We start from the raw sequence: 12788 nt of genomic DNA on the forward strand, positions 1-12788 counted from the left end.
ACCTGCACTCAATCCTTTGCCTTGTAAATTGCACCGGGTCAACATGTCGAGTAGGGTCGCTCAGTTGGGGCCGGGTCGGGTTCGGGTCAAATTTCTGACCCCTTTCCAGAATCGGGTTGGGTCAGGTCAAATACTAATGGGTCATTCTTGAATTAGACCCGAACCCTAGCCGAATACCGTTATGACACCTCTTTGATACTCCCCGAAAAATGTATAAAAAAACCGACCAATCATGCATTAAACTCACAATTAAATATAAGCTTGCGTCAATACTTGCTAAGAATAACAATGGCGACCACATAAGCTCTTCTGCTTTGGGGTTTGCAGGACAAACCTTCCTAATATAGGCCAAATTTAGCCACCTTATCTGTTATTGCATGTAAGAAAATTATAACGAATAAAGAAGTCTTCACCTGTAGAATAGACTTGTTCTTGGTAACATATATAACTTTTTTTTATACAAGTTGTCATTTAGATTCAATCAATCATGCCACTAAAATAATAAGATTCAATCAGGCAGTGATTAAATTTTGTTTTTGAATATTAATATTCATTTGAATAATTAAACCCATTTAATTTTACTAATTACTTAACTGGATATTAACTGCAATCATTGCTTTGCTAAGGCTAGGACAGTTTTCTTATTATTTTATTTTTAAAACAATAATTATTGGCAATTATTTTTTTACTATTTTTAAATAAATTACATATTAAAAATTTATTTTCTATAAAAATTATAAATTTTTATTTTCTCTATAATAATTTTATAAAACATAAAAGAAACACTCTACTTTAGAAGGAGATGGAAGGTGGGAAGTGGAAACTATAATTCCAAGGGGATGCTAATCATTAACTTTTTGTTTTATCCTATGTATTTATGATTGATTTCATGTATAATAACAAGTGTTTTTTATTCATTTAAGTTGAATGTTACAAAAAGTGTAAAAAATCATAGTTTTTTATTCATTTAATTTTATCAAAAATAAATCTTGATACATATGTATTTTAATTTGAAATTTTTTAGAGTTAAATTTAAATATTTGAACTACGATTTCAATAAATTTGTATAATTTGAGTCGAAGGATCTCAGATCCGACACTTGAAGAGCTATAAGAGAATTCAATACACTAATGAAGAAGAAAATAATCTATAAAGCTTGCATGCATATAATCAAACCGAGTATTTTGACGAGACAAATCCAATACGTCTAAAATCTTCTAACTTTAACATTATTAAGCAATTAAATATTAAAAGAATGCTCTATGATCAAGAATTCGATATAAGGGCATCTGATGAAGAGTTTAGAATTTTGACTATATTTATGGGTTAGGCTATTCTAAAAAATTTAGACACTTACTATATATATAAAGGTAGGTTTGGACTTTGACATGAGACTCACGAGAGCTCAGAGGCTAGAAGAATTTCAAAGCTCCATTAAAGCACTACCATCAAACCTTTGTCCAATCGTTGTTGTCAGACCACCCCCAATTACCTCTACTAGACCAATGTCATAAAACTATCATCGCTCGACTATAATTCTCGGACTACGATCGTCCAACTACACTCCTCCAATCACCAGTGTCGACTATATCCTCTGATAATCATCATTCGACTATAATCCTCCCACCACTATCGCCTAACCAACATCCTAAGACCATATATTGTTTCCCTTAGGATCCTCTGACAATCTTCGTGAGTCTATGGCCCTCCAACTGCACTGATATATGATGACTTTAGCACACATCATCACCAATAGTATCAATAGATGTCATCACATATAATGCTGATATATGTTGTCAACATCAACTTTGAACTCTAACGTAAATACCAAGATTAATGCTAGATTTTTTGTTCTTTGATCTCCTCTTCTCAAAAGAGAATGTTGAAACATACAATGAATAATCTCTTAAAGAAAACCCATGGAATACAAGTCTCTTCCATCTTCTAGCATGAAATTCGTTTCATAAAATTTACGTCTATTTTATTTTATCAACACCTTTTTCAATCACAAAAAATTGTATCAGCTTTCTAAATCTCCATATAATTCTAAGACGTTAAACCCTCCCATTCTATTGTCACAAACATTCAAAGACAGCAACCATTAAATTTGATTTATCTCTTTCAATTCTAATCTTCTAACTGGATTGTTGTATTTTCAATCATTAGTACTACATATTCGAAATATTTTAAATTTATTCTTTATTATTTTAATTGCAAGCCCATTAACATACAACAATTAGATACCGAAGCATGTAAGTCTCTCTGAAGCCATCTCATTTCCATTGAAAAGGTCGCATCAATGATGAAGAAGAAAGTGCAAAATTACTCTTCGAAAAAGAGATCCAATCCAACCTATAAAAGTTATAACTTTTATGCAGATGATTTAATATAAATACATAACTGAAAGTAGCTTAATTGAAGAAAAAAGCTAACTAAGCCGGAGCCATTTGAAGAAAGATTAGTCCGCGCTATGGCTCTTCGGCCGTTCTTCGTTGCGTTGGCTGCTGCCGTGATTGTTTTGTGCTTTGGTATGGGAAGCAATGCAACAGAGGAAGCAAACGATGAAGCCATAGTGCGGGCGACGTATCACTTGTACTGTCCGGAAACGATCAATTGGGATTTGGGCGCAGTGAATGCTTACTGCACCACCTGGGATGAAGACAAGCCCTTCGCATGGCGTCAGGAGTACGGTTGGACCGCCTTCTGCGGCCCAGTTGGGCCGGCCGGCCAAGCTTCTTGTGGCAGATGCTTGCATGTATAGAACTCAATATAATTACATTTATATTTTATATCTAGTATTTACTATTAACTCTCATAATACTCAATTCTTTCAGGTAGCATTAATATTATCATGTTCTTGTTAACTTCCCCGTTGCCCTATCGCCCGCATCTAGCTTTCTAAACTTCTCCTCACACACTTTCAAGCCTCGTTTGTTTCGGCGTTTTTTTTTTCCTTTTCTATTTAGAAACAAAGAAACTTTTTTTGGGTCGTTGTTTGGATGTGACGCTTCTATAGAAATGTTTTTAGTGAACTTCATTTTTCGACTGTTTTGAGGAGCTTTGTAATATTTGATACTCCGTTAGAAAACTCAATTCTCTTAACCATAATTTCTAAAACTATTTTTTACAAAAGGAGATGAAGAACCAAATGAAGCCTCAGTCTCTTTGTTGGCCTTATCTAGCAAGACCTCGTAGTCAAGAGTTTCGGGCTATTACATACTCCGGCAATGCCATCAATGTTTTCCTCCAATGAGATTCTTTGGTAACATAGATGCCCTTCTTCAGGGAGATCATATTGGGTTAAAGGTAGATTAAGATTTTGTTTGAGACGGTTTTTTTACTGCTTCTTAAAGCAGCTTTTTAGTAAAAAATTAAAACTTTTATACTAGAAAGCTACTTTAAGAAACAATAAGAAATCCGTCTCAAAGGAAGCCTAAGTAAATAGTAAAATTTAGACATTAAATATATAAATACAATAATTTTGAGTGTTATAAATACAAAATTCCCAATTATGTAATTGAACTTTCATTTTATTTATTTAGCAATGGAAATGATGTGAAGTGCAATTAATATAGTTGTTTTTGGATGAACTTGCAAATCATGCAGTTAACAAATGTTGAAACCGGAGCTGAAACAACGGCCAGGATTGTGGATCAGTGCACCAACGGAGGGCTGGATCTTGATTATCATGTGTTCATGAGTTTGGACACTGATGGCAATGGCATCTTTCGAGGACATCTTACCGTTAAATATAAGTTCATTGACGACTGTTAAATTGTGGCACAACAGTAACTCCGTGATGATACGGTAGAGTGAGCGGTCTTGGGAAGAATAATGTATTAAATTTTCCGTTAATAAGAAAATAATAATAATTTTGTTCTTTGTTTTTTAGATTTTTTTTTAGAAATTCTTTGGGAATAATTTTCTATTGAATTTATCTTTACCAAATCAGATTCTTTAACGTAGTCACATTTGGATGAAAATGAATATTTGAGATAAAAAACTTTAAAAAAGAAAAGGAATAAAAAAAAGGAAGAATTGAAGGCTTCCTTCCTTTGAGACAATTTTTTTTCTTCTTTATAAAATTGTTGTGGAAATCAATTTCTTAGCAAAAAAATTTTTTGAAATCAAAGAAAAAGTTATAGTCAAATGTAAATTATAGTTACAATCTGAAAAAACAAAATGAAGCCGAAATAAAATAGGATTAAACTCTCCATTCATCTTTTAGCTTAGGACCTTTTCTTATAATGACGATAAACATATTTCCTATATATATTTTTTTTATTATACATATATATATTATCTATATTTTATGAGTGGATTATTCATCACTTAGGGCATCTCCAACTGAACGTCAAATGAATGTCTGAAGTTGCTGCGAGCTCCAATCGAACGTCAGATTCAACGACATTTTGCATGTTCACGAACGCCATTTTTTTCGTTATTTTTTATTTCGGTTGGAGAAAGAATATACTAAGTAAATATATTATGTTATGAAATGGAGTTCGGTTCGTGATGAATTATCATATTTTAAAATAGGGGTGGAACCCCCTTCAGCGCACCCCCCCTAAAAAAAAAAAAAAAAAAATTCTTTATTATATGGTTCTTTAGATAAATTGTTTCCGTCCATTTATTTTTTAATGTTTGTAAAATGAGCTTTTCAGTTGGAGATGATCTTAGGCCACGAATGTTACCTTCAATCCAAATTTTAGTGTTGTTGCGTCCTGGAATATTCGCGGCGGTAGAGAAATATATAGTTTAACTTCTTAGCATTGTACGAAGATCCAGAACAAAAGCATAAAAAGAAAGGGTGTAGCGTTCATAAGAGACACTAGAGTTTTTACGTGGAAACCCTTAAAAAGGGGGAAAAACCACGGGGCCTGACCCAGTTTGAATGAAATTCCACTATTATTTATAGTTTATTACAAATGAGGCCCTTCCTTAGGAGAATGTATTGGCTTGATGTCACAAATGTACATATTATAGAGCACATCAATATAGACATATTTGTTTGGTTGGCAGGATCATAGTCGATATAACAAAGGTCGGAAAAATCGTAGTAGACGACAGAAGTTGGAAGGGCTGTAGTTGGTAGGAGTCCGGGGTTAGAAAGACCGTTGTCTTGCGAGGGAGTTCAGAAGGACCGTAGTAGGAGGACGGCACTCCGGCAAAACTCTGGGCGTCACGTGGTGGTCCGATAGAAGTTCGGGCCTCAAGTGGTGGTCCGACTACACTCCGGTGTCAAGTGGTGGTCCGCCAGTGGAACTTCAGCGTCAAGGGGCACTCCGGCTTCAGGTGACACTTCCACGTCCTTGGATGGTCTGGTGGTGGTTCGATAAAACCTGGCGATGTTATATCAAAGCTCCGGTGTCCCTTGGTGGTGCGGTATAACTCCAACAGTGGTGCGGCAGAACCCCGACGTCCCTTGGTGGTCCAGTGGTGGTGCGACAGAACCCCAGTGTCCCTTGGTGGTCTGGCAGTGGTGCGGCAGAACTTCGACTGTGGTGCGGCAGAACCCCAACTTCCCTTGGTGGTCCGGCGGTGGTGCGAGAGAACTTCGACGGGGTGCGGCAGAACCCCGACGTCCCTTGGTGGTCCGGCGGTGGTGCGGTAGAACTTCGACGGTGGTGCGGCAGAACTCTGACGTCCCTTGATGGTTCGGCGGTGGTCGAGGAGGAGCTAGGCGGCTGGAGCTTTCTTCTTTCTCTTCCTTCTTCTCTCTTGCCTTCCTCTCCCTTTTCAAGAGGAAATGGGGTTTATTTATAGAATTCTTGAGTGGCATGGATTATAAATAAGTGAAAGATCATGGGTAAATTTGGAGTGGTTTGGATGGACGGCCGATCTTGATTCCTACGATCATGCACCGTTCAATGGATCTTTGATTGTCTTAATGATATTAGAATTTGATGATCTTGGGCTTGTTGGATTCGTCTTGTCGAGCCGCTCGATTCGATTATAAACATGTCATGATTGAAGACCATTTAGTAACCCAAATTGTGGTTCGATCCTTCCAAAAGTGTTTCGAGTCTTTGATTTGGACTCATTTGGGCTCGGATTGAGTCGATTTTGGTGTTGTTGGGTTCGTGTTTCTGAGACGCTCAGTTCGACTGAAAGCTTGCTGAAATCGGAATTTAGATGGTCTCTGATTTAATTTTTTTGGAGCTTCCAACTTGATTCTGCCTCAAGATTCGTGCCTGATCAAGATAATTTTTTGATAATGTATCAAGTGTCTTTTTTAGCCAACGCAATGAGAGAGACTATTTGCATGGTTTGTAGGATCAGTTACTAATATTTCGGGCAAAGAAAATACTTCGCTCCATCAAGTTATCACAATTTTAATGCCAATTGTATATTAAATTTAATAAAAGAAATTGGTGATGGTTGGCCTGGCACCATGAAATATAATAAAGGTATATGAAATTCCATTTTGATAAAATGAACTCAATGTAATGCTCATGGGAAGATTTATAGTGGGGCCCTGGGGCACGAATTTTTATTTGGTCCGGTGACCTGACGTAGCTCTACGTTCGAACGCCAGTAAAATAGTGCCACGTGTTCTTACTTTTTACCACGCGGCCCGACAACCCAACCCGGAACGGCCCCGGGATTGCTATGTTCGCGTATTGCTATGTATTGCTCGGTATTGCTAGGTATTGATCGATTTTGCTCGGCAATAGCGAGAAATATCATTCGGTGAAGACCAATACTGAGCAATACCGAGTTTTGCTAAAAACTCGGTATTGGTCAATTTTGCTCGGCAATAACGAGAAATACCATTATGTGAAGATCAATACCGAGCAATACTAAGCAATACCGAGAAAAACTGAGTTTTTAGCAAAACTCGGTATTGCTCGGTATTGGTCTTGACGGAGCGGTATTTCTCGTTATTGCCAAGCAATACTTAGCAATACCGAGCAATACGCGAACATAGCAATCCTGGGTTCCGGTCCAGGTCAGGTCATCGGGCCGCACGGTAAAGAGTGATAACACGTGGAGATATATTATTGACGTCCGAACATAGAGCTACGTCTAGTCACCTGACCTAATAATTGTTCCTGGGGCACGGCCCTCCATTGTTCTAATAATTAATAAAAAAACAATTTAATTAAAATTGGGTAGATTATGATCGTATATTAATTTTAATTTAATTAATCTAAATATAGTTCAAAATCAAAGCTTAATTTAATTAATTCAAATAAAATAACCTTAAGTATAAAAACAATTTATTTGAACTCAATTCATTAATAAATAATAACCATTGGAAAAATATTAATTTTTTCATAAAGATAAAAAGTGATATATCTATTCTTTTTTAATGGGAATGCATATGATTTTAGATATATTTTTATAATTTTTCATCAAAAATATGTCTCATGAACTGTGATTACAATGGATAAAAATTATATTTTGAGAGTAATTTAATGACTAATATTAATTTGTGCTTTCATACAAAAAATTTTATGACTCTGCCCCTGATAATGCTATTCTAATACACACAAATACAACCATAATATTTATAAGGCCACTATTCTAAATATGACTCATCTCTCATTCATTATTTCATTGTGTATAAATCTATCTATCTATCTATCTATCGTCAGCTTTATTAAGAAACCCTAAAATCTTAAAGGTGAAGAATAGCCCAAAAAAATCTAATGATTTTATATAGAGTCATTACTATATGGTTCATTAGAATAATTTATAAATAATAAATTATTTAACAAAGATTTGTTCTTCAAATGATTAATATTAGAATGTCGAGAGTTGGAGTTGATGTCATATCAGTCATCAAGAGGGGAGATGACAATATCGTCGAGTGTCGGGCATTATTTAATATTGTGCAATGGGCATCGAGCTTTGATGTCAAGCACATTGACCATCGATATCGATGTCGATATGACATCCTGCATCGAGATTGAGATGATGATGGACGGAGGACGAAGGTGGGGCAACGAGATTGTGATGGTTTTTTTTTTTTTTTTTTAATACCAAGGGTGTGATTGTGGGTGTAGAAATTTGTGATGTTGAAGCATTAATGTTTCAATCTTAAGATGGTTGTTTTGACAACATTAGAGAGATGATATCATGCATCGTTGTGAAATCGTAATCGTAAACCGTTAAAGAGAAACGAAAATGGGAATGATCAGGGAGTAAGATATTTAGTACGAACAACTGATTTGGGGCTATATAGAGAAAATAAGAAATTTAGTTTTAATTTTTTTAATAAATAAAAACTTGAAGTATAAGAAATTATATATTTTTTAATTCATAAAATATTTATGGCACGTGCGTCTAATTTAGTTTTTATTATTTTTAATAAGACACGTCTTCGGGCCAGGTTGGGTCGGGTCGTCGGGCCGAACGGTAAAGAGTAAGAGCACGTGGCGACATTTTATTGGCGTCCGGATGTAGAGCTACGTCAGGTGTCCGGACCTAATAAAAATTTCATTAGGAGTTGATATGTGACTTATACTCTTCATATGATGTTCAAAGCTAAAAATTTCATTGGAATTCCTTCTTTCCGTTAGATAAAAAAGCAGGTTGCTAAGAAGCTATATACACAAAATATTCAATTAATTATTTACGCCCAATATTAAAAAGCTAATTGTATGATACGTTAATTACTAAGAAATATTAAATACATACACATAAATATCAATCAATATTATTTAATCTTAATAAAATTTTACTAGTGTTATTAGTTCTAACAAACTTTATATAAAATTAAATTAAATGTTATGATAGCTCTTAATATAATAGAACCAACTTCTCTTTTGAGAGTGAACAAAATAGGATTGTAAAATGTATAATTTTATATATGAAATAAATAAATGATTTTTTTTTTTTTACTTAGAATTTGAGCAATTGTATTAGTTGAAGGAAGGTGGGTCAAATAGCTAAAATGTTTATTCTTCTAAGAAAAAGATTTCATGATAGACAATTACCAACCTTAAGCTCTTTATGATTTCACCCCTAATTAGTATTAAGGACATCTTCCCTCACTGAATATCTATACACTCGAACCTGATGGAATAGAATACATAAAAGCTATCAGCAAGGAGAGATTATTACGTGCAAACGTCGAACTGTATTGGGTGATATGGCACGTCCGGAATGGCCTCCGGACACATTCGGTGTCCACACGTAATAATTTTCTTAGCAAAGACGACATAAGAAATATTTACTCTTTCAGATAATTGTAGACAAGAAAATAAATAAATATTTAACGATCATACAAGTTAGATTTTATTTGGGACGGCTTTCTTACTACATCTTAAAACTTTTTTCTTTGTACTAAAAAAACTACTTTACGAAGCAGCAAAAAAGCCATCCCAAGTCTTAATATGATCTAAGGTGCAATTGGCTTACATTTTAGCAAAATTAGGTAAATGTTCCCAAACATAATTTTAATCATTGAGCTAACTAACAGAAATCAGATGTTCCAATAGAATAAAAAATCAAGTTATATAAATTGTATAGAAATTTTTGGCTCTATTAACAGATTATTTTCGGATGCCAATCCCTCTTAATTATAAGTATAATTGCCTTATTATTATTGTAGGGATTACACAAATTAGATCTATCTATGAACAGCCAGTTATAACTCTATAATAAACTTGTATCTTAATAGTTATACGACAATAGTCGGATGATAGGAGTGCCGATGTTGATGATGATTATTGTTAGTGTCATCAGCTATTATTATTGTATTCCATTTTGATAAAAAGAAGGATTCGTGAAAATCATTTGATAATTAGTGGGCATAAGGTTGTCTAATCTTGCACAAAGGACTTGTTTTAGGCTTCGTTTGGGACAATTTTCTTACTATTTTCTAAAACGACTTTTTAGTAAAAAGATTTCTAATTCAAAAAAAAAACCTAGAAAGTCATTTTGGAAAACAGTTAAAAAGCTATCACAAACGAGAACAATTATTAGGTCCGGACACCAGACGTAGCTCTACATCCGGAGGCCAATAACATGTCGCCACGTGCTCTTACTTTTTACCGAGCGGTCTGACAACCCGACCCGGACCGGAACCCGGTATTGCTATGTTTGCGTATTGCTTAGTATTGCTAGGTATTGCTTGACAATAATGAGAAATGCCGCTCTATCAAGACCAATACCTAGCAAAACCGGGGTATTGCTCGATATTGCTAGGTATTAGTCTTCACAAAATGGTATTTATCATTATTTTCGAAGAATATAGAGCAATACCTAGCAATACCACTTTTTGCACAAATCAGCCAATACATAACAATCCTGGGTTCGGTCCGACTTGGGTCATCAGGCCGCGCGGTAAAGAGTAAAAGCATGTGGCATCATTTTACTAACGTCCGAACGTAGAGCTACGTTAGGACACCGGATCAAATAAAAATTCCACAAAGGAAGTCTTAGTAAATTCATCATCAACAAGATACTTTGGAAAATATTGACCTTTAGTGTGGGGAGAAAAGTTTGGCAAGTCTCTTAGCTTATAAATACGCTAAAATTTGTAATTAAAAAAACTGGTGGACGTGCCGGAGTGGTTATCGGGCATGACTAGAAATCATGTGGGCTTTGCCCGCGCAGGTTCGAATCCTGCCGTCCACGGCCTTACATATGTAGTTTTTTTTATTTTGTGTTTTTCTTAACTCCTTTAAAAACTTATTATTTTTTTACTACTCAAAAATTATTTTAAAAATTAGGACAGTTTTTTATTCCATTTTAAAACAATTTTTTAGTATAAAATACAAAAACTTTACTAAACAAAGCCTTTATTTTATTTTATTTTTTCCAATGACATGCAAAAGCTGATTTTGAAATAAATTTAGCGATTTATATAATATATTTAGGCTTTTACCAAGTTGAGCGGCTTGAGCCCAGGTCAATAAAAGTATAAATTATAAAGTAGTAAGATGAACAAATTAATATAAAAATTAAAGCACAGATATAAAACATAAAGGGAAAATTAATAAATATTTTAAAATGAAAACTAAAATATTACTTAATATTATGTTATTTTATTTTTAAAGTATAAGAATATGTTGGGGCATTAGGCCTCTATTATTACGCGCGGTCACCGGACAATTCAGAAGCGAATCAAATGCGTCATATCACTCGGTACACAACACTGATACACAGCAAAATGATGACGTGGTGCATCCTAATTCATCTCTGAATAATATTCAGTGATCATACGTAATAATTTCTCGTCAACAGAAGTCTCAGTTTTAGCTTGAATTGAGTCAAGTGGTGAAAATCTAAGCCAAGCAAGAAAGTTACAGTTCCTATATATATATATATTAAAAAAAAAAGACTCGACATGTCATTTCCATTTGAACTTAACTAGAAAAATCTGAGTTTAGAATAGCACATTTAATAGATTGGTTGAATTTTCCAACTCATTTATCAAACATGTTAGATTAAAGTTAACCCACGAGCTCATTTTTTATTCAAAAATATTCCAATCGAAATGTTTTTCTTATTTTTCTTACTTGTGAGTATAATCCTCTTATTCTTTATCAAATATGTTAAACTTCATAGTTAATAAGTTATAAAAAAAATTAATCAAGACAAGCTAAAATGCTAGGTTCAAGTCATTTGGATTGCTTGCGAGTTGAGTTCCGATTGATGTTTTTGACATATTTTTAAAATAGTTGTGTTCGGGTTGACTTGATTCAGAACTAGTAAAATTAGGGTCGGACCCGAACTCCGCATGTCAGCCCATTTTGACACCCCTATCTATAAAACTAAATATCACCAATTCAATAGAAAAGGATCCATATTTGCACAATCATAGAAGCTCTTACACCTCAAGCAAATGCATGATAGTTAAGCAAGCTATGACTTCCTATACAATGGATTAATGATTAGGCTCAAAATTAAATTAAAAAAAAAAAAAAAACGTGCCTCAAGTTTTTGAATGAACGCTTGAGATCTCTTCAAATTTGAGAAACAATGGTCCTGATGAAAAGCCACTGTAGCCCTCTTTCATCTGCTTATCTGAAGACTGCTATAAATCAATTAGAAGACTGGGATTTTTGCCTCAACTTGACAAAACTAGCTGGAAGATCTCTAAAGATCTCATCCTTCTTCACATTCTTTCAGATATGCATTAACACCTGGATCATACGTAGCTGCTATGCGCAAATATTTTGCAGCCTCAGACTTTTCACCCAATTGGAATAGAGTGCTGCATTTCAGTAAATTTAGTAAGAATAAATCATTTAAAATGACTAAAATCCAAAGTCTAATGAAAAATGATAATTTGCCACCTTCCCAACATCACCAACCCCCTATAATAGCAGGCTTTGTCCATCGGACTATCTGGCTCCCTCAACTCTGCAATCTTCTTCAGGTGTTCTATCCCATCTGAGTTTTTTCCCTGCCGATAGAGCACTTTTGAAGATCACCCATTATACATTTCATGGTGAATTTGATCAGAATTAGACAGTACAGCACAATTAACTCACCTCCCATATCCTCGAAACTCCAGCCCCAAAAAGTGAAAGAAGTAGAAGGCCAATTTCCTCCTCTTTAATCTGTTCTTCAACCAATTAGACAATACATTATTAGTTCATTTCAATACAAACAATCAGAAAATTTTCAAGCAAACAAAATAGAAATTTGTTTCATGTAAAACATTTAAGAGCATACATATGAGAGCTTATGGATGGCAAGTTCAAAATTTTCAGCTGCTTCTTCAAATAACTTCTTAGAGCACAGAATCTGTCCTATGGCAACCAATGCTTGTACTAGTTCAGGATCTTTCTCAATTGTTGTTCTGTACCGTTAGCATTGCAGAGTTT

The 12788-nt window shown here is 34.5% G+C and overlaps 2 protein-coding genes and 1 non-coding gene across 7 annotated transcripts in view; 2 read left to right on the forward strand and 1 right to left on the reverse strand.

Moving 5' to 3' along the window:
• Nucleotides 1-2470: 2470 nt before the first annotated feature.
• On the forward strand, nt 2471-3774 carry LOC110095944 (pathogenesis-related protein PR-4). Its single transcript, XM_020821675.1, has 2 exons — nt 2471-2755; nt 3607-3774. Exons 1-2 carry the CDS (start codon nt 2471-2473, stop codon nt 3772-3774), a joined length of 453 nt encoding a protein of 150 aa, XP_020677334.1.
• Nucleotides 3775-10508: 6734 nt separating this feature from the next.
• Nucleotides 10509-10590, forward strand: TRNAS-AGA. Its single transcript has one exon. It is a non-coding gene; the product is annotated as a tRNA-Ser (tRNA).
• Nucleotides 10591-11722: 1132 nt separating this feature from the next.
• Nucleotides 11723-12788, reverse strand: part of LOC110095939 (ALBINO3-like protein 2, chloroplastic) — a 29079-nt gene continuing 28013 nt past the window's right edge. For 4 of the 5 annotated variants that reach the window (XM_020821666.2, XM_028695511.1, XM_020821667.2 and 1 more), the window contains 4 exons: nt 12637-12763; nt 12453-12521; nt 12255-12364; nt 11723-12172 (listed from right to left, as the gene is read on the reverse strand). In XM_020821666.2, coding sequence (XP_020677325.1) covers nt 12064-12172; nt 12255-12364; nt 12453-12521; nt 12637-12763 — 415 coding nt within the window. In that variant the 3' untranslated portion in view covers nt 11723-12063. Of the gene's footprint in view, nt 12173-12254; nt 12365-12452; nt 12527-12636; nt 12764-12788 lie in introns of all 5 variants that reach the window. The other variant, XR_003700999.1, reaches the window with a different exon arrangement.

This window comes from Dendrobium catenatum, unplaced genomic scaffold (genome assembly GCF_001605985.2).
Source record: "Dendrobium catenatum unplaced genomic scaffold, ASM160598v2 fragScaff_scaffold_651, whole genome shotgun sequence".
NCBI lineage: Eukaryota > Viridiplantae > Streptophyta > Magnoliopsida > Asparagales > Orchidaceae > Dendrobium > Dendrobium catenatum.

Excerpts from the sequence above, each read along its gene's own strand:
- LOC110095944 (XM_020821675.1), top strand. The coding sequence starts at position 2,471 with ATGGCTCTTCGGCCGTTCTTCGTTGCGTTGGCTGCTGCCGTGATTGTT. Across the intron at positions 2,756-3,606 it reads CTTGTGGCAGATGCTTGCAT|TTAACAAATGTTGAAACCGG; the intron begins GTATAGAACTCA and ends CAAATCATGCAG.